Source organism: Myotis lucifugus, unplaced genomic scaffold (assembly GCF_000147115.1).
Source record: "Myotis lucifugus unplaced genomic scaffold, Myoluc2.0 scaffold_198, whole genome shotgun sequence".
NCBI classification, from domain to species: Eukaryota; Metazoa; Chordata; class Mammalia; order Chiroptera; family Vespertilionidae; genus Myotis; species Myotis lucifugus.
Genome location: NW_005871246.1, coordinates 1,130,527 through 1,157,245, shown reverse-complemented (window position 1 = coordinate 1,157,245; position 26,719 = coordinate 1,130,527). Strand labels below are relative to the sequence as shown.

Here is a 26,719-nt window from a genome sequence, read left to right as displayed (position 1 = left end):
AGAAATGCTTCAGCAGGGTGACCTCCTCTCTAGCTGGCTCATGCAACTTCACTGATTAATGGGAAAACAAATGGATGAAATTCAAAAATTGAATAATAAAAAGATTAAGCTAAAAAACATCCTGTTTCAACTACTAAGAGCATTAAGTTAGGACCATCTACTAAGAATTAACTTGATGTACAATTCCTAAAATCTGTCCCTCTCAAGACCAAAATACTACAAATAATCAAAACAAAGGCAGTATTTGTTCTATTAAGTATCAAAAGTTTCTTTCATCTTGGAAAGACATTTCTGGAGTTTTTCTATGAGCATATGCTTAAGACATCTTTGACTCTAAATGTAATGAAAACCCAAATTTCTATAATCTAGATTAAAAAAATTGAGGGAAGGAGGGGTAGGATTTATAGGATCTGAAAGAACAAAAACCTGAAGTAGTTTTAGCAGCACTGTAATCCTCATGCATAAAAGGAAATACATAAATGAAGCAGCATGAATCTTTGCTTTCTGATATTCAGGTCATCTCTAAAATAATCACAGAATCATTCATCAATACCTACTGAGGGATTGCTACATGCCAGGTATGGCTTTAGGTGCAGGGGATGGCCTCACGAAGTTCCAGGCTAGTGACCAACATTAGTGATAACAAAAGCCAACCACTGCCGTAGTTGCAGAAGAAACAAACATTAGCTGTAGTTGTATAGTCACTGGAGAACTCAACTCCTGGCTGTAATTACAGGGGAATGCAACTATCAGAACTACAGTTATGTATCTACAAGAGAACCCAACTCCTGACTGTAGTTACAGGGGAGTGCAACTATCAAAACTAGAATTATGTAGCTACAGGAGATCCCAACTCCTAACTATAGTTGCATAGTTGCCCAACTACAACTGTGGTTTCCAAGACAAGAAAAGAAACAGCAACCACACACAGTACAAAATATCTTTTCTATATGTATCTATATCTATATCTATCTATCTATCTATCTATCTATCTATATCTACCTATCTATATCTATATTTAAATCTATATCTATATGTAAAAGCCTAAATAACCATTATGGCAAAACGACCAGAATGACCAGTTGACCAGTCGCTATGATGCGCACTGACAACCAGGAGGCAGATGCTCAATGCAGGACATCCCCTGAGGGGTCCCAGATTGCGAGAGGGCACAGGCAGGGCTGAGGGACGCCTCCCCCATCTCCCCCCCCACAGTGCACAAATTTCATGTACCGGGCCTCTAATTAGGTTATATGCTTCAAGAGAACATTCTAGCACTAGCCGGTTTGGCTCAGTGGATAGAGCATTGGCCTGCAGACTAAAGGGTCCTGGGTTCAATTCCAGTCAAGGACACATGCTTGGGTTGTGGGCTCAATCCCCAGTAGGGGGTGTGCAGGAGGCAGCCAGTCAATGATTCTCTCTCATCATCGATGTTTCTATTTCTCTCTCCCTCTCTCTTCCTCTCTGAAATCAATAAAAGTATATTTAAAAAAAGAGAGAGAGAAACATTCTACAAACCATCCTCCTGTTCTCACACCTTCACATTCAAGGAAAACCAACTGAATGCCTCAAGGGATAAATGAAATTATACACAATTTTAAAAACTTGTCAGGAACAGAAAATATATACAAGACACACACAGATATATAAATATAAGAAATGAGCATAAGCATGAACATATAAATTCAACTTTGTAAAAACCAATTTGCCAGTGAAAACCTGGCTTACATCCTTTGACAAAAAAAAATATACATTCATGTAGTTATATATTATCCATTTTTTAATTCTCCTAAGACATCATATTACATAATTCCTTCCAAAAGCAACTTAAGACTCAAATGCATGGCAAATGCCACCCTGATGACTGCCAAGAAAAACTAACTAATGAATCAGCAACACAAATGTTCCCCTGCTGAGAGCCCTAGGGGGAGCAACAGGGGATGGATCCAATGGGGCAGTGGAGTCAGCTCTGCCCTCAAGAACCCTTGGCCATCAGCAGGCAGCTCCAGGAAGGAGTCCTGATGGCAGAGGATGCAGCCCCCTGACCTCACGTACTGCTGGATGCTGCTGTTCTGACTTTTCCTAAAGCATTCTTCATTTGAACTTAACTGGTACTTCACACTTGTAAAGCATTTTATCTCATAAGAAAACCTCATGAAATAAGAATGCCATTACCCTCACTTCAGTTACAAGCTGAATTATCAGTTAGGAGTGAGACCCGGCTTTAAAGTCAGGCCTCCCAGCGCCCACCCATGTGGAGAAGAAATGGTCACAGCATAAACCCCAGGAGTGCTTCATTCTGTCCCTCAACAGCATCCAAGAGACCCCCTGGGGGGACACTCAGGGGACCAGGGAGAAGATGACATCAATCTCACGCCACAGCCTCTGCTTGTATGACTCCCCACCACTAGGCTATCACCCTGGCTGCCCTGTGGAGGAGACACTGCTCAACTCTAAGGCCATTTCTGGTTCGCTGCTGAAGGGTCCTTGCACAGGGTCCCTGGGGAGCTGCAGAGCCATCTCACCCGAGGGTGAGCCAAACAGCTCTCTCAGCATCTTTGTGGGAGAGCTGCTCAGCAGGCAAGCCCCCAGGCCACCCCCAGAAAGACAGCCCCTGAGAGCTGGCCCATCTGCTTTGCTAACAAGCTATCGGGCCACCTCCTGAAGATCTGAGAGTCCGTCACTGTTAACTGCCTTCCCACTTTCCAGAATGCCCATGGTTGACAATGGTGGTTCAAATCACAAAAACAGATTCCCAGCTCTCAAATAATGAGCCCCACAGAGGGGCTGAGACACACTGTGGGAAAGAGGAACAGAGGAAATCAAATGAACAGAGACATAATCTCGCATCCCCGGTGGGTGGCAAGAGGCTTATCAGTCACAAAGGAATGAAAAACACTATCACTGCTAATGTAATCTCAAGTTCAAGGGGGGGAAAAGAAGCAGAAAACTGAGTGCCAGCAATTTATTTCTTAAAATTACAGTCCTGACTTCATAGTGACTGGCCTAGAAAAACAACAGAAATCTTCAGCTCTCTGAGGGGAAACTGGCCAGCATGCTCCCTCATGCGGATGGGGTCAGCACGCCTCGCACCTTGCATACCCAGTGTGTCCTAGCTTCAAGGCCAGGTCCACCTCTTCTCCCCAAGCAGTGGTGATCCACTGACTAAAGATAAGCACAATAAGTGACACCACTCCTCAGTTTATAGCAGGGGAGCCCGATGCCGCTGTCAGGCTCTCCAAGCTCGGAATGTGACCTCCCTTGGAAATACAATCTTTGCAGAGGTGATTAATTACATTAAGATGAGGTCATACTGGAGAGCAGTGGGCTCTACATCCAATATGACGGATATCCCTATAAGGAGAGGAGACGAGACACAGGGAGAAGATGAAACATGTGACGACAGAGGCACAAGACAACAGGGCTGTGTGATGATGGAGACAAAGAGAGAAGACGCCAGGTGACAATAAAAATACGGAGAAGACAGCGTGTGAAAACAGACACAAGGAAAGACGACCACCTGAGAATTACTGAAGGTGTCCATGTCACCCAGACTCTGCAGAAACAGCAGAGAATTGGTTGCGCGTGACCAAGTAGCCAATGCCTACACTCGCCACTATTTAAACTCAGTGCTCAGTATTTAATCCATTCGTTCATTTGTTCAGTTTTTTGAGTAACAATCAGCAATACAAACTAAACTGGGCCAAAAGGAAAAAAGGTCAACAAATACTTTTAACCTTTCAAAATTCCATCTGAATTTTAACACTGAGAAGGCAGCAATTTGCAATGGTTCCCAAATAAAGGAGCACTCAGAAGGTGGCCAATTTCCCCACCTGCAGGGAAATAGGACTTGCCTGTTCTGACGATGCAGTGCCTCCCCAACGCCACTCAGACTCCCAGTGGTGACTCCACAGCATGTCCATTCATCCCCACCCCATCCCCATCCCCATCCCTATGTGCTTCTGCTCTGAGTCCCACTGCCCAGCTTCCCCACCACTGCTGTGGAACATTCTCCAAGCCTCTGTTTAACAACCTGTGTGTCACAGTCTGCACACACGTTCCAAGGCACCCCTCCAATCATCAGCACCCCTTGCTAGTAGCCCTATGACTCCCTACGGGAACAGTGGCCCACCACCCAGAGGCCATCACACTGCACAATGCTGGGCCAATCCAGGCCACTCTCGGAGCCTTGGCACAAACACCGTTCTCCCTCAGGGCCTTCGCCATCAACCACTGCAGCGTGGTCAACCGCCCTGTGACTCTTGCAGCTGCAGCTATTCACATATATCTGACTGCATACTGTGCAGTTGGAGCCACTTCTTGTTCATCTTTACATCCCAACAGCACCTCGCACTGTGGGTTACACTGTCACATACCATCACATGGTTTGTCACCATGCAAACCTACATGTTCCAAGGCTGCACACACATGAGTGCCATGCCCACAGATCTGAGTGGTGCCCTCTGCTCTAGGCATCATGCTCTAAAGCATGCATTGGCAGTCGGTTGGCAGACTTCTGTCTGCTTTTGAAAGTTAAGTTTATGGAACACAACCACACCTATTTGTTTACATTTGGTCTGTGGCTGCTTCAGAGCTGAATAGTTCACAACACAGACCCTATGCCCGCAGCCTAACACATCAACTACATGTCCCTTAGGAAAAGTCTACTGACTCCTGCAACACTGTTCATCTGAGAACTGATTAATTAATTCCCACCTGAGGGACTGATGTCAGTTGATTTCACATACAGTTTCTCAGTAAGCTACTCAAAATGATTCTCAGAGTCTGAAAGGCCCACTCTCCCTGTCTTTCCCATGGGCTGGGTACCAGGCAATACTTACTAAAGAAAATGCTCGACCCAGAAATCCCTCTCCTTGCTCTGTGACTAGTTCTGACATCTTCTCCTACCCAATAATGGAGATCCTGACTCGTCCCAAAGCCCTACTTCACAGGCCCCACCCTCCAGCCAGGTCCTTCTTTAAGGAGGTGAGCAGAGAACAGGAAACCCACACTTACACCGGATCCCATAGATGGTGAGGGGGTCGAGCTGTTTCTTGCCATGCTTCCCCTGGCCCGAGAGGTTGGAGACGGCCTGCACCTCCCGGTGGAAGAGGTAGTCCAGCAGCGTCAGCGCCATCTTCTCTGCCGTGCGGCAGTTGGTGCTGATATGCAGCATGTCGGAGGGGATAATGGCGCAGCGCACCCGCATCTCGGGGTTGTTCTCGTCCCCCAGCCAGGTGCCATTGGGGTAGTCCTCTGAAAGAGAGAAGAGGAGTCTCAGACAAGCTCACACCCTCCAAAGGGCCCAGTGCTCAGCTCAAATGTGCACAAGAAAGATCCATGGGGGCTGTCGGCATATCGCTCCCCCAGCTCCCCCAAGTGTTGGCCAGGAAGACCGGGGCAATTCCTGTGGTCACAAAAGAGTGGTATGGGATCTTACAGTTGATCAACAACAGAAATGAGGACATCATTCTCAAAGGATCGGCCTGGGATTCTGTTGATCATCTCAGGACAATCAATGTAATATGTTTTAACATAAAAATGTTCTGCCTTGGAGACTGGCTTCCACAGGGCTAAGCCCACCTGATAACTCACAGAAGGCAGAGCGCTGTATGTTGTCGGTATGCTTGCCACCGACCTGATGGCCTGCCCAGAGCTCTCACAAGTCTGATAACAGGTAACTGTGGAGGCCCCATAGCGCCGATGACAATGCTGCCAAGACCCCACACACAGGCCTGTGTGTCTAAAAGAGGTGGCATCAGACAAGCTCTAGCCTCAAACCCTGGATTCTCTTTACAAGTCCAGCAGGACAACGAGCCTTTTAAAACTTGTGTTTGTTTTCAGCTTCGCCCTGAATCTGGAAGGGCAGCAAATCAGAGTGGCCTGAGAGTTACAACATCAGGGAAGAGAGAGAGAGGCCGCTCACAGAATACATTCGCTTGGGTTCTGGCTGTGAATCTGGCCATATTAGCGCAGGACAGCCACACGGAGTGTTCCGTCTCTGGGATGAGAATCAACGCGCAATCCTGTGTTTAGAGGACTCTGTGACTCAAGTCTCCACTTGGAACTGTTCCGAGAAGAGGCCGCTTGGAAGCTGAGCACATCCTAAGTGAGACAAACTATTTGCATGATGTAAGCTGTTGTTCTGACCTGCTGAGGAGTTGGGTGGCAGCCAGCTCAGCATGAATAAAGGGCTCAGGGGATGCTAAGCTTCCCACACTCCTCTCCACACTGAGTCCTTCCACTGTCTTTCTGTGTGATACCTCACCCCCTCTCCCTTGGCTTCCCAGCAGTGAACCTGGAAGTATACAGATCAGAAGCACTTCCCGGCCTCCTGCTCAGAGCACCATGATTCCTCTCCTCTCCTCACAACGAAATTTCCTCTCCTGCCACTCATTCTTCCCTTAATCCTGTGGAATGCACATTTGTGGCTTTAAGATCTCAAAGGTTACTAATAATGGCATGAATACTACCAAGCCTTGCGTCTACATGCCCCAGCCTTTGTTTTTCTCAAGGGTCATCTAAAATGCAAACACCCAGAACTCGACATCATGTGTGGGAAGGGCCCTGTTTTCTCTACCTTCAGCAAGGCCACAGTGAAAGAGGAAGGACAGTGAGGGGCCAGCTCTCCCACCCAGAAGGAGAAGCACTTCACTAAGACCACAACTCAAAAGAACTACTGACTTTGCCTTGAAACTCAGCAGCTTTCCAAACAATCTCTTCTGACCCTAATGTGGAAGCAAGTTAAGGTACAAGATATAGTTACTGCACAAATACGCCACTGTGGGAAGGAAGGACATCAACAGGGAGTTAGAGCCTCCCTCTGGCTGGCCGAGCTATCAGAGGGACACAGCCTTCTGCTGAGTGTCCACTAGGCTTGGGCTGCCAACTACTGTCACAGCCACAGTCACCACTGCTTCAAAATTTCTCATTCACTTTACTCTGAAGTGTCCTGATATTTACAATCCAGCTTCCATACACAGAAGAAGTCCTCAGAAAGAGTGGCCAACCTGCCTTGCTTTGCCAAAGGCCTGGGGCAGAGCAGAAAACCAAGTGGCGAGCTGTCTATGACTCATACACCCTGCCTCCTTCACAGGCGGCCTCTCCCAGCCGTGCTCTTGAACCATGAGATTTCCAGGAACATCAGGCGAGGCGTGGTAACTCTGGCAAGATGACCCTTTGCCACGGGCAGACCGGCAGTTGAAGGACTATTTAGGGCGGTTGAGGCTAGGCTCCTGGCTCTGGCTAAGGCCAAAAAACAAATCACAAATCTAATTTTTGGAACTCAGAGTAAGAGGTGAGTAAGTAGTATCATTTCTCAGAAGCGTCAATGATTTGAGAGCGGAGATACGGTACCATGACCATATGCTCAGATATATGCACTTTTCTGACCGTCAGTCAGCTACTATTACATTTAGCCATTTACAGAGAAACCAAACACACACGTGACCTAAGTATGGAGGAGATGGGACTCTAGCGCAGAAGAACCACCGTTCATCAGTAGCAGTCAATCCATGAAGCAAAGCAGAGGGAGGAAGGGGGAGCAGAAGGCAGAGGGAGGGAAGTGGGAGGAGAAAAGGCACAGGGAAGGAGGAACAGGAATGGGAGATAAGGAGGGAGAGGAGGGCTGCTATAGAGAAAAGGGCAGGGGCTGAAGCAGGACAGTCTTCTGGGACCAGGAAACAATACTTTGTTTCAAAACATGGTTAAAGATAGTTAATGGACTCAGTGGGACTGAATATTCATGCCAGAGTCCCCAGGACGGGATGCAAGGGTGTGTCCCAGACACGGTGACCTAAAGGGGCAGTAGGAGGACTCGGAGGACTGGAGGACGGGGGCTGGAAGGCCCTCTACGCCTTCCCTGGGAGGCTCCCAGAAACAAACTCTGCCCCTTGTGCCAAACCCTCCAAAACACACCATACTGAGTTCCCATTAAATCAAGCCTGAGAGGGACATTTAGCACCTCATGACAGAGATCTTTGAGGAGTAGAGGCTCTGATTAGTGAGGAAGTTGCTAGAATGCAGGAATCCTGAGATCCTCTAGGTGGCTGGCTGCCTCACCAGCTAATATGACAACAGGCAAGCTTCCCCACATCTGGTTCAGAATCACCTCCTCACTGCTCTGGGCCAAGCCGGAAGTGAACACACTGAAATTCTCGGCTACATCTCATGGACACCTGAGTCAGCCAGCAGAGCTGCCCATACTGAGCTGATGAGTGGAGAGGAGCGTGGGTACAATGAACAGAGAAGTGGCAGCTGCAAGACAGGAAGCGTCACACAGCATAGGCGCAGAGCTGACCATTTCAGATAGACCAGAGCCAGCCTCAGTAAGGAGAGGATTGCAAGCAGCCACCCATGGGCAGAACCACAGAAAAGGTTCCAAAAGAAGAAGAATTTTACACTGGCCTGGGCTGGGAAGGGCCATGTGCTCTGGGAATGAAATGGAGGTAGTGTGACCAGAGCAGGAAGAACTGGGCAAAGAGGCGAGCACAGAGGACTGGACAGGGAGTGACACAATCTGTGCTGAGAATGAATGAAGGGGAGATGGGGCAACAGAAAGAGTACAGGTGGCCACTTCTGGGTTGTTTAGCAGTTCAGGAAGGACCCATGCAAACGGGCATTAAATCTCAAGATAGGACCTGTGGTGGGTGAACCTTCCCACATTCAAGCACCGATGCTAAGTGACTGTGAATACAGTCAAACCGAAGGTGGTATCTAGTGATACTGCGCATATTTAAGCTTAAGTGTTTGAGCAGGAGAATCCCATGTGAATCTGCAGTAAGGGCAGGCGGCAGCATCCTGAACCACTAGAGGTACTGGGCGATGCCACCCTGCCTCCCTGACAGCCATCAACACTGCACAGTGCAGATGTGAACTGGAGCTCAGCCTAACTACCAACACTGCCACAGACTGAGTGGCCTTTCTCAGAAATAACAAGTGCTTAGCAAGCTCCTGGTGTTTACATAACATATTTAAAGCAATGTAAACACTGGACGAGAGCTCAGTGTTGTTTTCCAAACAGCAAGTCAACATCTTGTCAAAGTGATACTGAGACTGTGTGTGTGTGTGTGTGTGTGTGTGTGTGTGTGTGTGTCTGTCTGTGTGTCTGTCTGTGTGGAATGCCGGCAGGGCAGCCCTACTCTCAAGAAGGGATGACAACTTGAGGTCTCTGTAAACTCACAGTGAACCTTACTTCTTACTCCCGCCTTCAGAACCAGCTTCCTACCAGGCTGTCCTCCATACTCTATCCTCTCCTTACACCATAGCTGTGCCCTCTGCACTATGAGGTTTCCCACTGGCACCGTGGCGCACAGGCCCTGCCCAGCCTCTCGAATCACAGGTTGGGGGGGAAGCAAGAGGGCTTCTGATGCTCAAATACCTGCACTAGGACCACTTCACCTTGTCCAAACCCTGTACTTGGCCCTGGTGCTCAACAGTGATATGCAGGAGAAAAAGCCATCCTTCTTCTAAGTGTCACCCACTGAAGAGCCTCATGGTTCCAGGAACAATCAAGAATACAAGCCCACAGCCCTGGCCAGCATTGCTCAGTGGTTATAGCATCAGCCCGCACACAGGTTTGATTCCTGGTCAAGGGCATATACCTGGGATGCAGGTTCGATCCCCAGCCCTAGTTGGGGTGCGTGCAGGAGGCAACCAATCGATGTGTGTCTCTCACATCAATGACTGTCACTCTTCCCCTTTCCCTCCCCTTCCATTCTCTCTCAAAAAAAAAAAAAAATGGAGAAAATATCCATGGGTGAGGATTAACAACAAAAAAGAAAACAATGCCGCAGGACAGTATTGTAACTTTCCATTTACACAGATGCAGGAAACACAGGTGTAAAGGCAGGTATTTTCAAACTGATTCTAGAGGAAGAATGAAAAAAATGACTTCATCTGTTCAACTTAATTCTTTTGAAGGCAAAACATGATGTTAAATTAACAAAAAAATTTACAAATGAAAGTTAAGCCTCTTTTTATGTAAAAATTACTCAGGGTTGCAAAAGGTTATATCAAAGGGTATGATGTGAAAGTGCAGTATACCCTCTCAGCTGATGAAGCGACTGTCCAGTGTGCAGCCTGAGAAACGTGAACTGGGAGGGCTGTTTCCTCACTGGGACCACCACAAGGAAGTCAGCTTCAATGTCCCACGATGACCCTACTCCCTGCTGGCACCTGCCTATGGACGAAAGCCAGTCCGCAGTGCTATGCAGACAGACTTCTGGAAATGTACCAGAATAGTCAAGAGGATAAACAGTGTCATTTTAAACTCCTACAGTAGTTGTTATTTCAGGGAATATTATTCACTCCCCCCCAAAAAAGTAAATTAGTCTAAAAACTAACTTTCCTTATTTTCCCTCTTGTATCACTACAGAAAATAATGGCTTAAATTTCTCTTGTAATGCAGGAAATTATCCAAAAACTTTATTTCAATCTAATATCTCATGATTTTAGAAGGAATTTTATAACTTACTTATAACCTACTCATTCCTAACTTCACATAAATACCCTGTGAATTGCGGTGGTCATCTCTCAAGCAAGAAGTCTGAGCTAGATAGTCAAGAAATACAGGCTGCAGCAACTCTGACCAACACAGAGGTGAAAAATCATCGCCATGGGAACAGGGGACCCATCCCAGAGGGAAGGTAGGACCAGGACTCCACCATCACCATCGTGGGGCTCACCTCCGAGCTCCCTGGCAAGCAGACAGGCTCACTGGGTGCGCATTTCTCAGCCGAGTCATGCTGGTGCACCTGCTAACTCAGCTCTGCTCCTCTGGAAATACTCACCCCTAACTTACCTCCAACTCAGAGCTGGAGCCCAGTCTGGATCCCCACTTCTCCCCAGTAACAATGAATCATGTCTTTCAAATGGAAAATAAGACAGAGTACCTGCCCACATAAATATTTGAGAAATTTGCCTTTTGACAATTCAGAAAGGATATATTTATTTTACTAAAATTGCTTGGTCCGGTTTTGGCATCTGAAACAATAGAAAGATTTTAGTAGCTTTATTTGAAAACTACCAGTCAGAATGTAAGAAAAATAAACTTGCCTTCTATTCCAATCATTTAAATCTTCAATGAAATGAACTGGCACTTCTGAAAAACCTATTACAATGAAAACCCTTCAGCAGTAACCTGAATTTTCTTACCACTAAAACAGTTCAGAACACACATATTTGTTCTAAGGCGCATTTCAGTGCCAGGAAAATGAAGTGACCAGGAGAAAGCACTGAGGTGAAGAGGAGGACCACGTACATTCTCAAGGTCAGTTTAAAGCCAAGAAGCACAACCAGCTGCTGTTATGCTTCCTTCCCCACCTGTCGACATACACACACATTCCCCTGAGATCATAATGCACATTCCTGCCCACAATGCCAGTCGGCCTTGGGTCCCAGTCACACTGCTATCCCAGGGCCTAAACTTCAATAAATCTCTCTTCCAAGGACAAGAGGATATTACATGGGACAAAAAACAAGACAATATTTACTCAGCATCTACTATGTACCAGGACTTCACATCCATTATTGTAACTTGGGGGCTCTCTGCTGACTCCATATGATGCATCCTCCCTCCTCCAAAGCAAATAGCAAAATCCAAGTCTGCACACATCTTGTGCGTGAAAGACCTCAGAAAGTACAAGGCTGGGCAGTCTAATTGCCTTCTAGCACCAACCAAGCTCCCTCAACTCTTTCCAAAGATGACATGGCTTTGCCCGTGGTGTCCTGCCCCCCAGCCACACCAAACATCTCAAGAGTCATGGTGATGTATTGTGTCAGCAGTTCTGATGCAGAAAGGGCGAGGGAGTAAATTCTGCTTGGACACACCTGTGGATTCCCATTATGCTGCCTCTGCTCCTGGATGTCACCTCACCCTTGCTGAGAGCTGCCTGTCACAGCTGGTCCATTAGCTATTATTAAGACTATATAGTCAGTTCTTTGTACCCATGAGAGTTAACTAATGACCTATTTTAGTCTCTACCCAAAACAAACCAAAAGAAGTCAATACTTTATGATTCACTAAAGGCTTCAGGTTGGTTCAGAGACCCAGAACAGTGTCAATTCCACAACATGACAAACTTCATGTCAATCTAGTTCCTCAAGGTCAGTTCCCACCATCTCCAGGAAAGTCTTCAGAGAACAGATTCATGGTCATGAACTGGTGTCAGGCTGTATTTTCCATCTATACCCCAAAGTAATTTTCATCTGGCTTGTGTCAAGGCCTGCCCAAACTGTTTGTGAATTTCAAAAGCAGCATACTGCATAAAATAAAAGATAGTTCCAAATATGGATGGTAATACAGAATAAACCCCATAGAATTTGCTGAGTAGGAAATCTCAGGCCAGTGTCCTGAAACCTGTCAGGCTGCATTACTGTAAACATACATCAAGTGTTTCCAGAGCCAGGACATGGATTCACTGTAACTGAAAATAATTAATTTCTCTCACAGAGGTGGAGAGTAAGAATCCTGCGTGTAATTCATGAAACACTTTATTGTTGTACCACTTACAACTATCTGTTCCATAAAGAATCATGTGTTGGGGTATTCCAGGATCCTAGGGGCTATTTTTATTTATGTAAAAATAAAGCTACACTTTTCTCATGTCAACTCTGGCCATCTGCTAGCTAAATTTCTATGATGTCATATGTAGATGCTTCAAAAAGATCTTCATCTCAACCATAAATCAGTGGAATACTCATGATGGGGAAGGGGCCAGGATTAAAAGAGAATGGGAAGGCATGGTGTGTCCTGAATCACATGAATGGCTACGTGCAGAGAGGACAACTGAGAAGACAGGTGGCCTTCCAACAGGTTGTCCTTTCTATGAAATCAGGACTTTATAATTACATGAAAGAAAATTTGAGAACTTTAAAAATCTTTAAGATTGGCATTCCCCAAACTACAAATTATAGAGATTTCAATTTAGAAATGGTACATTCTACTGTTTTCTTTTTAAAATGCTTTTCTGGTATGGGCTAATTTTGCTTTGGTTTTTTTTTAGTGGGATGTTTTAGATCAACAATTCTATTATAAAGATTTTATCAGTAATGCTCAAACATTTCTTAAAGTGAAAACACTATTCAACTATCCTTGAAGTAGTCGGCACCCTGAGTTCTCTGTAACTGGACACCCTGATGGCCTGATGGCTAACAACCACTTGAACAGCGGAAAAAGAAGACCTAAACTACAGCCTTGGCGTATCCTGACCTCATGATTCATGTCCTGCCCCAGTTTCCCTTTGCCTATCCTCTGTGCTTCTGCAGGCCATGGTGGGGTGCAGTTTAAATTATTGCACAATTCTTCTCTTATATTTCCTCACTATCAATGATCTCATCAGAATCATAATTATGATTGCTACCTTTTCTGAAACATTTCTGTAAAAGATCTGAGTCTCCGCCATGTCCATGAGGCACAGGGGTGGGGAGAGTGGGGCCTTATTCATTCCAAGGCTTCCAGGAGAGCAGTCAATGTCACTGAGTGGGAGTCAGGGTGGGAGTTAAGGGACAGGACATCTAGTACAGCAAGATGACATGTGCTATCTGAAAAGACACAGATCACATGATATATTTCATTATTTCTAACATCTCCAATGTTCAGATCTCTCATGTTTCCCAAAGGAGTCAGGGATTAGAAAACGGAGAAGCCCTAACCGGTTTGGCTCAGTGGATAGAGCGTCGGCCTGCGGACTGAAGGGTCCCAGGTTCGATTCCGGTCAAGGGCATGTACCTTGGTTGTGGGCACATCCCCAGTAGGGGGTGTGCAAGAGGCAGCTGATCGATGTTTCTCTCTCATTGATGTTTCTAACTCTCTATCCCTCTCCCTTCCTCTCTGTAAAAAATCAATACAATATATTTTAAAAAAAAAAAAAAAAGAAAGAAAAGAAAACGGAGAAGCCTGCTCTAGGAGAGTCTTGTCTACACTCGGAATCCAGTACACCAGACAACTACACACACCACAAGGCCAAAACTAAAGCCAGCATGAGCAGGGTCTGGATGGGCAGAATTCTGAGATGGCTCCATGACCTCTGTCTGTGATTATGTCGAGGGACACAAAGGATCCCACAGGTATCATAAAAGCCACTGAGTAGTTAGCTTTAGGATGGAGGAGAGTCTCAGGTGGGCCTGACCTAATCAGATGAGCCCAGTAAAAGCAGATTTTTTTCTGCTGGTGGCAGAAAGGGATGACAGAGATGTTAGGGTCATGGGGACTTAACATGAGAGAAATCTCCATTGTAAAATGAAGGGCCATGAGGTAAGAGCCAGAGCACAGTCTTGGGCCAACAGCTCACAAGAAAATGGGGACATTGGTCGTATAACTATAAGAGCACAATCCTGCCAACACCCTAACTGAGCTTGGAAGCAGATCTTCCCCAGCACCTCTAGATACAGGCCCAGCACGGTCAATGCCCTGACTTAGGCCTTGTGAACAAAGACTTCTGCCTCCTCAGAGCTGTGAGATAATAAAAAGTGCTGTTAGACCCACTATGTTGGTGGTCATGTGTCATGCAGCATAGAAAACACAAGTGCTTCTGTAAATTTAAAAAGAAACCATTAGAAAAGGTTATGAAGGAGGCCTCTCGGCCTTTGCCCTGATGCACCGGGCTCTAAAGCTGTAGGACCACACTGCCCTTCGTGTCTCTGGAGGCTGTGGGGCTGGTCAGTCACAGAGGCTACTTTAGGAAACATGTTGGATCAAACATTAATACATGGAATGCGAGGTATTTAAGAGTTATTTCCAAAGTAATATTAAATCTACATTCAAGCCAACTGCTGTACTGCCCTTTCCCAGCTTTAAGTTCACCCACCAGTTTTTAAAACCCTAGTGCTCAATCCATGCCTAAGCTGCTCCTGAAACCCAGTGTTCATATACCTCTCCTCTGACCCTCTAAGATGCTCAATTCACACTTCAAATGTTTCAATGCAATATCACCTCCGCCACATCCCTCTCCTACACCAATCGCTGAAGCAAACATCATTAACTCTGGAATGAAAGGACAAGTCCGGGAAGAGGGCTGTGGCTTTTAAAAGTGATAGATAAGGTACCAGGGGTGAGGACCAGGGGAACCTGCAGGCTGGGAGGAATAGGTCTGGGAATGAACCAAATGAGCCTTTTCAAAGTATGTCTTGCTGGGCCAGTCCTCCCAACACTGGATCACATGGTACTTAGAATCTGGCACCAATTTCTGAGCCCTTATAAATTAAGGTGTTTACATTCTGACTGTGAACCTCATTCAGTAACACTCTATTTCCTCCAAACAACCCATAAAAACTGATGGCCCTTTTCTGGTTTTAGACAGTTAACTTTAAACCTGTGGCCCAAACACGCACACTTACTGGAGAGTGATGTGACATCTTTAAGCTGTAAACAGACTGATACTTCGGGGGTTTTAAACTGGCAACACAAGACGGTTGAGTTACATATAGGATAATGATATAGGAACAGAGAAAAAACAAATGGCTTTGGAACTAGAGTCCAATCTTTTCCTGTTGCTATGAGCACACTTCATAGAAACAGCATGACCACACCACTGACTGAGGGCCAAGGCCACCTACTCAGGCCCAGACACCCCAGTCCTGGAGGTCAAAGCCTGGACAGCAGCATAGAACCAGGTGGGCTTCTTCTTTCCCTGTGAACTCCTGGCTGCTCAGCACAGATGTTGTCCTGAGCTCGGCCATAACTAAAACAAGTGCTGAAGGACATCCCTTGGCATAAAGGAGTGGGAACCCCTGGGCACAGACAGAAAGTCCCTAATCAGTGTCACATGCTGTGATTCTGAAATGCAACATGAGATGCTGAAATGATGTCACTTTCCCAGCACTGTTCTAGATCACCCTCCAGCCCCTCTTCTCTGATCTAGGACAAGCGCGGCATTCACTGCATGGTCATTCATGCTCACACATCCACCGACATTCTCATACTAGTTTCTCTTGATTACATTATGGTCATGAACTTGTCTGTAATCCTATTCTTGGCAGCCAATTTATGATCACTAGTAAAATGTTTTAATGTTATCACACACAAAAATATGCAAAGAAGTTTTATGTAAAATAAATTATCAAGAAATGTTTTTGGCTAAATTCCCTCTTTATGTATGCATGGCTGATGTTTTGTGAACACAGCAATTCAAAATGCTTCTCCCAGACAACATTGCACCACTCCCAATGAGCACATCACAGATATTTGTCATATAAGTCAGCTTACTGACTGGGCTTTGGAACATTCATGAGGTCAATCTCTGATATTGATTAAATTATACCTAAAGTACAACCCTCTCACTAAAATTAAGTACCTAACGTTTTATACACAGGATTAGTCAAGTTTTCTAAGAACTACCAAATGCATGAACAGCAGGAATTTAAACTCTTCATTAAGAATATAACTAAATCCCTTCATTAATCAACAGATCCCATTTTTGGTCCGTGTTGCTCATTTGTTTCCCTAACTCAATTAGCTTGCTTAATCTTTAAAGGATTATACCCAACACTTTCCCTACTTAACAAAAATAGAAGTACACCAAGACCAAAACCTCCAAGAGAAGGCAGGTGCAAGAAGTAAGAAGTAAGTTTACTGTTCACTGCTCTCAACAGTTAGCACTTCTTTCTCAATCTAATGGAGTTCATGCCATGAGCAATGAAATTGCCTGAGCAAAACACTGGGATAAAATGATACAGTATCTTTGCTATAAATAAAATAACTCTAATTTGATATAAAACAGAATGTCAATTCATGCAAACCATTTGGAATTCTTCAGAAGTAACCATTTTGATACCTGTGGTTCTCTAAAACTTTAGGCACTTAAATATTTTTATCAGGAGATAAGAACAATCTGTCTTGTTGTAGCTCTGGGCTCTTATCAGGAACTAAAATGACTCAATCTACAGACAAGCCTATGGCCCTTTAGCACTATGCATATTAATAATGTTTCTCCAATATAAACTAGCTAACTTGACATTCCAGTTGAGCAAGCTGCTCTAGTCTTAGGGGAGGACACGGCAAGAGACGGCTAATCCGATTCTCAGTGCATTCATAAATCTCAGAGAAATATTTAACAGATGACGCCCTACAGGTCAGTAGTAAATCTGATACAAGAGACATTAATGGATTAGCTCTTCCTCCAACATCACATACACAGCAGTGACTTAAAGACGACTCCACCCACCCCTCTCTGTATCATCTTCCCCAACCCACTGTGCCAACTGACTGCTCAGTCCAAGTTCTCGTTATATTGAAACTGCTGGGGGAAGCATTCCCAAGGACAGTGTCAGTGAAACATATGTATTACAAAATGTTTTCTCCTGATAGAATGATACCACAGAACGGTCCTGACTCATAACCTCTAAATCTCATTGGAAGAAACGACACAGCTTGTGGCATGGACCCAACTTGAAAGTGCAACACCTCTGAGAGACTATGTTGGGCCCTCATCAGAGAGACATGGATAGACTTATTGTCCAAGGCAGTGAACCAACTACTAGTTACACCACTAGTTATAAAAATTACAACTGTCCCATCACTAGAAAGCCTCCAGAACTTGTTTAAATAAGTGAAACTGACTGAAAATGATTATGTAAGTCTGTATTAATGTAGAAAGATTTCTACTATGCAAAGGAAAAAAGCAAGTTATAAAATCATAAATTAGTGTGTATGTTAATACAGAAAATGCCCAGGAAATTTATAGATCTCTCTGGACGTGGAATTTAGCAGGTTATTTACACTTCCTTCATCATTTTTCTATTTTATCACTTTTCAAAAACAATAAACATACATTAATTTTCTAAAAGGGGGGTGGGGGATACCTAATGCTATTCAGGCAAAGGAAAGGAAGGCTTTGTGGGCGCACCTTCTGAGTTCAGGGTGATGAGGGTGACGTTGTTTCCGATGTTCTGACTTCCCGACTGTCCACAGGTGGAAACGGAGTCACTGGCCTCGGACCCACTCTCCCCATCCTCATTGTGGCTGTCTTCTTGCCCGGGTACCTTCACCACAATGGTGTTCTGCCGACGCCCGGGAACCGCGCTGAGCGGGAAACAAAAACACCACCAGTGTTGTGAGAGCAGCACCACCGACAGGCAGAGACTAGCAATGAGTCGCTGTGTGTTCCTCTTTCCTTCCCTTGTCCGAGGCTAACTTCACACGGAGCAGTGGGCACAAGTCTTCCCATGTACCTCCTCTACCAAGATTAATAGCAATTTGATACCAGTAAATAGTTTGAGGTTGGAAGAAACTATGTAGCATTTTAAAAATTTTAAAAAGTGTTTATATCATGAAGTAAAATCACAGCTTTCTGTGACTCAAGGCCTAACTGCTGTTTTTGGATCACAGAGGTATTCCTATAAAATATTGACATTCACATAAAGTAACTTTTAAGCAATGTCAAAGGAAAAACTACTAGTAAATTAGGAGGAAGTATGGCTAGAGACTTCCATTGATCTAATCCACTCCATACTGTTAGACATTCTAGAAATGACTCAGCCTTTGAAAATGCAGTTATCACTCCCAATGATTTCCACTGACAAAAACCACTGGAGTAGATTTAAAAAGCCAGTCAAGTATCTCCGATGAAATATTCTCACCACCATCAGGGGTCCTATACGAAGCAATGAGATATTGTCAGAAAAACAGGACACAGCCCAGCTCGAAAAGTACTCAAAAAATAAAAAATATCTGGAGACATGCTACTTGCCTTTTTAAAGACCCTTTCAACAGCCCTTCAACGTGGACTGCTAAGCACTGAGAAGGAAAGAGAAGCACAATTTCCCTGTTTACACATTAAAACATGTTTCAAATCCTAGCTCTACCCAGAGAAGGGAGGTATACTTTCTTGATTCCACAGAGGCTTGTCCAGGCTGACTTGGCTCCTAAAGGCTCGGAATCGGAGAGCTGACCTTCACCAGAGCCATCAAGAGGCACACCTGCCCCTGTCTCTTCTCCACCGGCCAGACCTCCTCCACCTCTGAGCACCTAGACACCCAGACTTCACCTTGTCCTCCTGCACCCCAGCACACAGGCCCTCAGACACCCAGGCTATGACAACAAAGAAAATTGGACACAGCTGATGGAGGAGGAACAATCTGCAGAGGAGACTGAGAGAACAGGCAAAACAGAACGTTGTGAAGACACGGGTAAGAAACAAAAAGCAAAGAGCCCTCTTGGAGGAATGTTATCAGGAAAAGCTGAGCCCTGACCACTAGACAAGGCCACCTGGAACTCACTTCATCATCACATAAGGGTGGTGAGAATGCCTTTTATACACTCCCATCTCCGAAAAAGGTTACGTTTAAAATGTCTCAAAAGAAAAAGGTTGAGAAAAAAAGCCATTACCTCAAAATATCTCCACCACTTAGCAAATTTTCACGTAGCAAATTTACATGAGAATATCTGTTGACTTGACATGCTACTGGACAGACAGACTGATGTGAGTAAGCCATGAGCAGGTAAGAGGATAAGGGCTTGACTGACTATTGTGAAAACACAGCATCATGTCTCGATACCACCACACACTACACTGAACACAACAGTCCCAAACGCCCAAATGCTGTCTGTCCTTTTTAACCTCTTGCTCTTATCCAGCTCATCTGATGGGACCTTGGTCCGAAGCATGGCACAGCCCCCCCACACCACAAGGAAGTGTGGACAGTGCCTTTTGGGCTCAACCCATGTGAGGACAGAAATGCCCAACTGTGCCCAGTTCAAAATGCTGATTTGTCCTCAAGGGGACTCATCACAGTGGCAGTGGCAGTGGCAGTGAAAGGTGGAGATGGTGTTGTGGCTACTGACTTGCTAATGATATTTTCCAGGGAATCCGGTGCCCTGTTGCTCAAGGGGTCGTCCATCTTGGCTACAATGGCGTTCTGCCGATCACTGTTGAGTATTACTGTAGTCTGGGGGACGACGCTAGGGAACAAAAGAATCACAAAGAAAAAGAAGACCTTAAAACAACAACATTCATTGTAAGAGTGCATAAGAGTAATTCAATACAGTCAGCTCCCAATGATGGGCACTAAGGAAGGGAGGTGGCCCCAAGCAGAAACCACATTTAAAGTAATAAACAATTTACACTGGGCAAAGAATAAATTGAAGATGGGAATTTTTTATATAGAGAGTGTAACCTTCCTCATTGTTGGTATTCTCAGTTTGCACATGGGGTAATACAGGAAAGGGCTATTTAAACCTTTATACAGAATAGATTGAGATGTCACAAATTATGCACAATTAACAAGGTTTCTAAAGTATCATGTTTCCTGAAAAACATACTTAATACTTTTACTCATTCCATCCCAATGGATTCCTACATGACAGTTATAAATGCTACACTTATTAATACCATCCCAAAATGTTAGTGCTGCTCTGGGAAGAAAGGACCAACGGCATTAACCACCTCTAGGTTCCACTGGGAGAATGCAGGAGCCAGGACCAAAGGACCTCAGGGTTTTGTTTTCAAGGAAAATTATCACAGGAAAGAACTGAGCCCTCACTGGGCATCTTCGTAGACGCAGCACTGTGTGTTCACCAGTAGCCAAGAGCCTATCTCAAAGGGCACACTCATTGAGACTTCAGTCATTAATCTTCTAGCCCTCGGAAGTTATGGCCCCAGGAAATTTTAGAGTCTTCTCCCATTGTAGGGGTCAGAGTGCCACAATGAGCACTTGAAACACACGGCAGTATTACTTGAAAAGCATGTCATTCTTAGACCTCATTCTCCAAAACACAACTCGGAAAGCAGTGCCTTTACATAAGATCCATGTAGCCAACAGCACACGTGAAAACCTAGCCTACCGTCACGGCTACAGGGCTGTTCAGTCCTCTCCCCAAATCAGGGCACAAAAGATTCCGCTTCAAAAAAAGAGCATGATCCACAGCACGTCACTCAAAGGTGTGTTGTTTTTTATTATTATTCTACTTGTTCTTTGGTGACAGCTAGTCACCACCAAACCCTGAGGATGTTGCAAGTAACCTGGGTGACCTTTGACTTGGCCATGTACAGGCTGACGAATTCACGCTTCTCCTATACCAGTGGTCGGCAAACTCATTAGTCAACAGAGCCAAATATCAACAGTACAATGATTGAAATTTCTTTTGAGAGCCAAATTCTTTAAACTTAAACTATATAGGTAGGTACATTGTTATTAACTTAATTAGGGTACTCCTAAGGCTTAGGAAGAGCCACACTCAAGGGGCCAAAGAGCAGCATGTGGCCCTCGAGCCGCAGTTTGCTGACCACTGTACAGACAAAAAGGTTTGCATACATTTGATATTTCCCAAAGAGTATTCCACGGAACACTAGCATCCCCCAGGGCCCCCCTCACACACTCATTCCTGTTCTCTCTCATTGCATGAGCAACTAAATAAGTTCTACTAAGTAGACAAGTTCCATAATGGGGAGAGGTTCCACATTGATTAAAATTCATTTATGCCCATCATCGGCAAAGTTGTTTTAACTAAATATACCTTTTCCCCCTAAAGACTCTTAAGATCAAGGAAACAATGTTCTGAGGCAACCAGCTTCAAGCTGGAATAAACGTAACCGGGAGGCACTTGAAGACTTTCAGGAGGTTCCTTGGTGTGGGCCAGTTCCCAGCATCTCAACTGCAAGATCCTTGCCTTCCAGAAAGTACTATTTCCTAAAAATTATTCTCCTTGAGAAAGCATCTCTGGTCAATTTGTTTGTTTTACTTTTTTAAAAAATTACTTCTTATTCTAATTATATTTACTCTAATTATACTCGGGTGCACTGTCCATCTAGGAAATGAACACCTGAGGTACAAACACAGGGCCAGTCTGAAACGTGGCAACACCTCCAATGACCGACTGGAAAACCCTGCGGTGAGCTATTGTTCCATAGCTCTTTGCTTTCAACAAAAGTATCAAGACCTAGTTAAAATATCCAGCTCACAGATCATCAAAAATAATTTTTGATGATAGACCACAACGATTTTTGGCATGTAACTTGAAGACCTGAGGAACTCTTTCCTCTCCCACAGATTTATTTATGGGAACAACATTTCTCAGAACTTAAAACTATAAAAACTAAAAAGAGAAATAAAAGTAATGCTGAATGAACCCTGTCTCATTTTAAGCAGTAAGTCATGGATTCAGGAATTAACTAAAACTAAATCCTCACCATCACAAGGATACATTCACAATATTGGGTTATTAAGAATTCATTATAAACAAAAGTAACATATTTATGTTGTTTTGTTCACCTGTGTACTAATAATTTTAATAAATGTCTTTAACCCTGGGGCCTTACAGTTACAGGAAATAAATATTTAGCTTCAATTTCTGTCCATATTTCTGTTACTGAGGAGTGTGACAGCCTGTCAGATAGGACAAAACTTTGGAAAAGAAATGGGAATGAAAGTTCAAAAAGCAAAGAAACAAGGTAAAATTTGGCTGTCAAAAGCCTATTCATAGGATTTTTTTAATGGATGATGGTTTTAGATTAAAGTATTTAAAGAGCAATGAATCAGTTTTGTTTTTAAATATCAGTATTACAATATGCCAGAAATTACCAACTCTTAACTAATGTAACTTATGTCAACCTCAAAATGTACCAAAGAATATTTCATTTTTCAAAAATTATGAAACATCCATATCACATTAAGAAGAATGAAATAGTTATCTAAGGGTAGATACTGAAAAATTGTCACACTATTAAGTTTCTTGACTAGGCTGAACTACAGTCCCAGTCAATCAATCAGACACTAATCTGGGTGCTGCTTGAAAGGAATTTTGCAGATGTGATTAAAGTCCTAATTGGTTGAAGTTAACCCAAAGAAAGATACAGTAAAACCTGGAGATAACCGATTAATTTGGATGAGGGGATAGCCCTTAAAGCCAAAATCCATTATATAATAAAGTAGGTTTTTCGAATATTTGTTAAAAAACGGACAAATTAGCTAGCTTACCCGTTTTTACTTATGTAGACATGTTCGTGTAATTAAAATTAAGTATGTATGAAAAGCTTAATTTCATAGAAGTTGTCTATATATATTACAGTAACTTTAAATTTATACTGAATAGGCCTAGTAAATACATGCATTCACCAGTCACCGTGAGTAAACAAATGCACACGGCTGGGGTGTGGCTCAGCGCAGGTGGGAACATTGGCCAGCACATGTTAAAACTGCTGCAGAAAGTCATGCCAAGTTATAACAGAACCAACTACCGCCCACAATGCAGTGTGATCACATGCTAATCATTTATGGAACATTGTTTACAAGCAGTCTCTTGGACTTAAATATGTAGGCTATACTTGTAGGTATGTAGTATTTATTTATGCTGGTGAAATCCAGTGGCAGTGTTTTTTCCAACATATGGCCCATTTGCTAAAATTTGTTTAAAATAACAGTGAATAACAACAACAAAAATAACCTATTAATTTAATTATAAGCAAATCATGGTTAAAAGCATTTTAAAATTAAGAGGGTGTTAATTTTTACATATAACATACAGATTGGGAATTTTTTCTGTTAAATCCAATTAAATTGAGGTCTGAATAACTGAGAGTTTACCATAATGTTGGATGGGCCTGGCCTGATCAGATGAAACTCTTCCCTGGTCTTGGAGACTCCAAACAGCTCCTGCCAGCTGACCATGATGTGCCCTTTCTGTCAACCTGCCCTACAGCCTTCAGTTGCCCCCACAATGAATGTATAAGTCAATCCCTTGTGATAAATTCCTCATGGGAGTGCTGTATTTCTCTCTCTCTCCCTCTCCCTCTCTCTCTCTCTCTCTCTCTCTCTCTCACTCTGACTCTGACTCTGACTCTGACTCTCTCATATCTCCTACTGTTTCTGCTTCTCTGGTTGAACCCTGACACGTTTTGAAATAATTATAGACCCACAGGAAGTTATAAAGAAAGTATACCAAGTCCTGTGTCCCCAGTGGTGACGTCCTATATAACCTGTAGTACAGTATCAAAACTAGGAAAGTGAATGGAACAATACTGCTAGTGAGACTACAGGCTTCATTCAGATTTCACCAGTTTCTGCATGCAGTAACATGTCACATGTAGTTCGATGCAGCTGATATCATGTGCAGATCCACGTACTGCTCCATCGCCACCAAGGAGAGGCCTAGTGCTGCCCCTTTAGACACACCCACCCTCCCATCCCACCCTATCCCCTGGCAACCACTAACCTGTTTGTTTGTTTTAATATATATTTTATTGATTTTTATAGAGAGGAAGGGAGAGGAATAGAGAGTTAGAAACATCGATGAGAGAGAAACATCAATCAGCTGCCTCCTGAACACCCCCTACTGGGGATGTGCCCGCAACCAAGGTACATGCCCTTGACCGGAATTGAACCTGGGACCCTTCAGTCCGCAGGCTGACGCTCTATCCACTGAGCCAAACCAGTTAGGGCTAACCTGTTTTAATGGATAGTTCCGACATTTTGGGAAAGTGATGGACATGGAATCATACAGCACATGACCTTTAGAGACTGGCTTTTTGCACTCAGCACAGTGCCCCCAAGGTCATCCAGTGGCAGCGAGTATCAACAGTTCATTCGGTGTTGGTGCTGCACAGCTTTCCATGGAATGGGTGTTTGTCTACAGGTGGAACAGTTTGTTTAACCTTTCATCTGCAGAAGGGTATTGGGGGTGTCTGCAGGTTTTGGTTATTACAAATAAAGCTGCCCTGACATTCATGCAGAGGTTTTAGTGTGGTCATAAATTTTCATTTCTCTGGGACAAATGCCTAAGAATGTGATTACTGGGCCATATGGCAAGTATGTATTTAGCTTTATAAAATACAGCCAAACTTTACGCCAGAGTGGCTGCACCATTCTACATTCCCACCAGCAACGGAGGAGAGATCCAGTTTCTCCACATCCTGGTCACACTTGGTGGTGTCACTATTTTTTATTTAAGCCATTTTGATAGGTGTGGAGTGATATCTCATTGTGGTTTTAATTTGCATTTCCTTGGTGACTATTGATACTGAACATCTAAATAATCACATGCTTATCTGCCCTCCTGTATTTCCTCTTTGGTCAAATATCTGTTTTATTTTTTACCCACTTTCTAATTGGATTGTTTCTTCACTGATGAGTTTTGAGAGTTCTATATTCTAGAAACCAGATCTCTGTCAAATAAATGGTCTGCAAATATTTTATCCTCGGCTGTAGCTTGTCTCTTCATCCTCCTGGCAGGTCTTTCACAGAGCATACGTTTCTTATTTTGATCAAGTCAAATTTATCTCTTTATGCTCTTGGTGTCAAGTCTAAGAAGTCTGCCTAACACCCAAGGATTTTCTCCTGTGTTTTCCTCTAAAAGTTTTCCAGTTGACATTTAAATCTGTAATCCATTTTAAATTAATTTTTGTTCAAGCTGTGAGGTTGACATCGATGTTCATTTCTTTTATTTTGCCTGTGGATGCCCAACTGTTCCAGTACCATTTGTTAAAAGCCTGTTCTTCCTCCATTGAGCTCTTTTGCACCTTTGTCAAAAACTAGTTGGGCATATTTGTGTGGGTTTATTTCTAGGCTCTCTATTCTGTTCCACTGATCAATTTATCTATTTCTTGATTACTTTGTTTTTAAAAAAACTTTGTGTTTAATTCATTCTTTTGCAATCTTAAACCATTATCTATACTTTTACCTATAACTGTATGTTTGTTATTTAAGCTCCTTAATCAAGCCTGACCAGTGTGGCTCAGAGGTTGAGCATTAACCTATGAACCAGGAGGTCATGGTTCGATTCCGGTCAGGGCACATGCCCAGGTTGTGGGCTCAATCCTCAGTCAGGGACCTGCACAAGGCAGCCAATCAATGATTCTTTCTCATCATTGATGTTTCTATCTCTCTCCCTCTCCCTTCCTCTCTGAAATAAAAAAAAAAAAACATCCTATAAAATAAAACCCTAATATGCAAATTATCCCCTCAGGCCGTCATTCAACCCAGAGACCGGGAGTTTGACTGCCTATGATGTGCACTGACCACCAGGGGGTGGTGTGGAACATGGTGGGCATTGGCAACGTGGCGCTGGCAGTGGGCGGCAGTGGAGGTGCTGCCAGCCCCTATGGGTCCCGATGAGAGCAGGACCATGGTGGGATGGTGGAGCAGGTGAGCAGGCGGTGCCAGGCCAAGGTGGGTGCAAGTGGGGACCCAATCACCCCGCCAATTGGCCCACAGACAGCAGCCAGCAACAGCGGCGGGGGGGGGGGGGGTTCTTCACAACCCACCTTCAGGCCCTGATTTACAATCATCATGATTCCAAAATATATCTGAGTCCTATTTCAGCTCCTCCCAACATCATATTCCGAGGATGAAGTCCCCTCAGTAACTTCCGCGCCTGTTCTTATTTTAAACCTCTCAATCAAACTGAATTCCATTATTCTTACTAAACAAAGACAAAAGGGGGGTAGGGTATGTAATCAACCAATAATTATGTTGTAAATTTCTTTTACTTTCGAATAGAAAAAAGAATCACATCAAAGACCTAAGCACGGGTGCCACTTTTTAGGTCCGCGCCAGGCTACACGATGCTCAGCAAAACTTACAGCCAGTTTGAATAATACAATGAAATTGGAAAAATATATAATCAATAAATGGGTAGAGAAGTATAAACAATATGAATTATATTTTTTTCTATTTATTATTATAATCCTTTCCACACGTAATGCCCCAACTAGAACTGAATTAATAAAAAGAAAAAAAAAAAAAAAAAATAAAAAAAAGGAATACATCTTAGTAAATAAATAAAAAAGAA

At 43.8% G+C, this 26,719-nt stretch overlaps 1 protein-coding gene across 19 annotated transcripts in view; it reads right to left on the bottom strand.

Moving 5' to 3' along the window:
• Nucleotides 1-26,719, bottom strand: part of BANP (BTG3 associated nuclear protein) — a 140,948-nt gene that overhangs the window by 66,537 nt on the left and 47,692 nt on the right. For 17 of the 19 annotated variants that reach the window (XM_006097337.3, XM_023761090.1, XM_023761084.1 and 14 more), the window contains 3 exons: nt 19,781-19,897; nt 17,844-18,019; nt 5,017-5,256 (listed from right to left, as the gene is read on the bottom strand). In XM_006097337.3, coding sequence (XP_006097399.1) covers nt 5,017-5,256; nt 17,844-18,019; nt 19,781-19,897 — 533 coding nt within the window. The remainder of the gene's footprint in view (nt 1-5,016; nt 5,257-17,843; nt 18,020-19,780; nt 19,898-26,719) is intronic. The other 2 variants (XM_023761091.1, XM_023761092.1) reach the window with 1 other exon arrangement.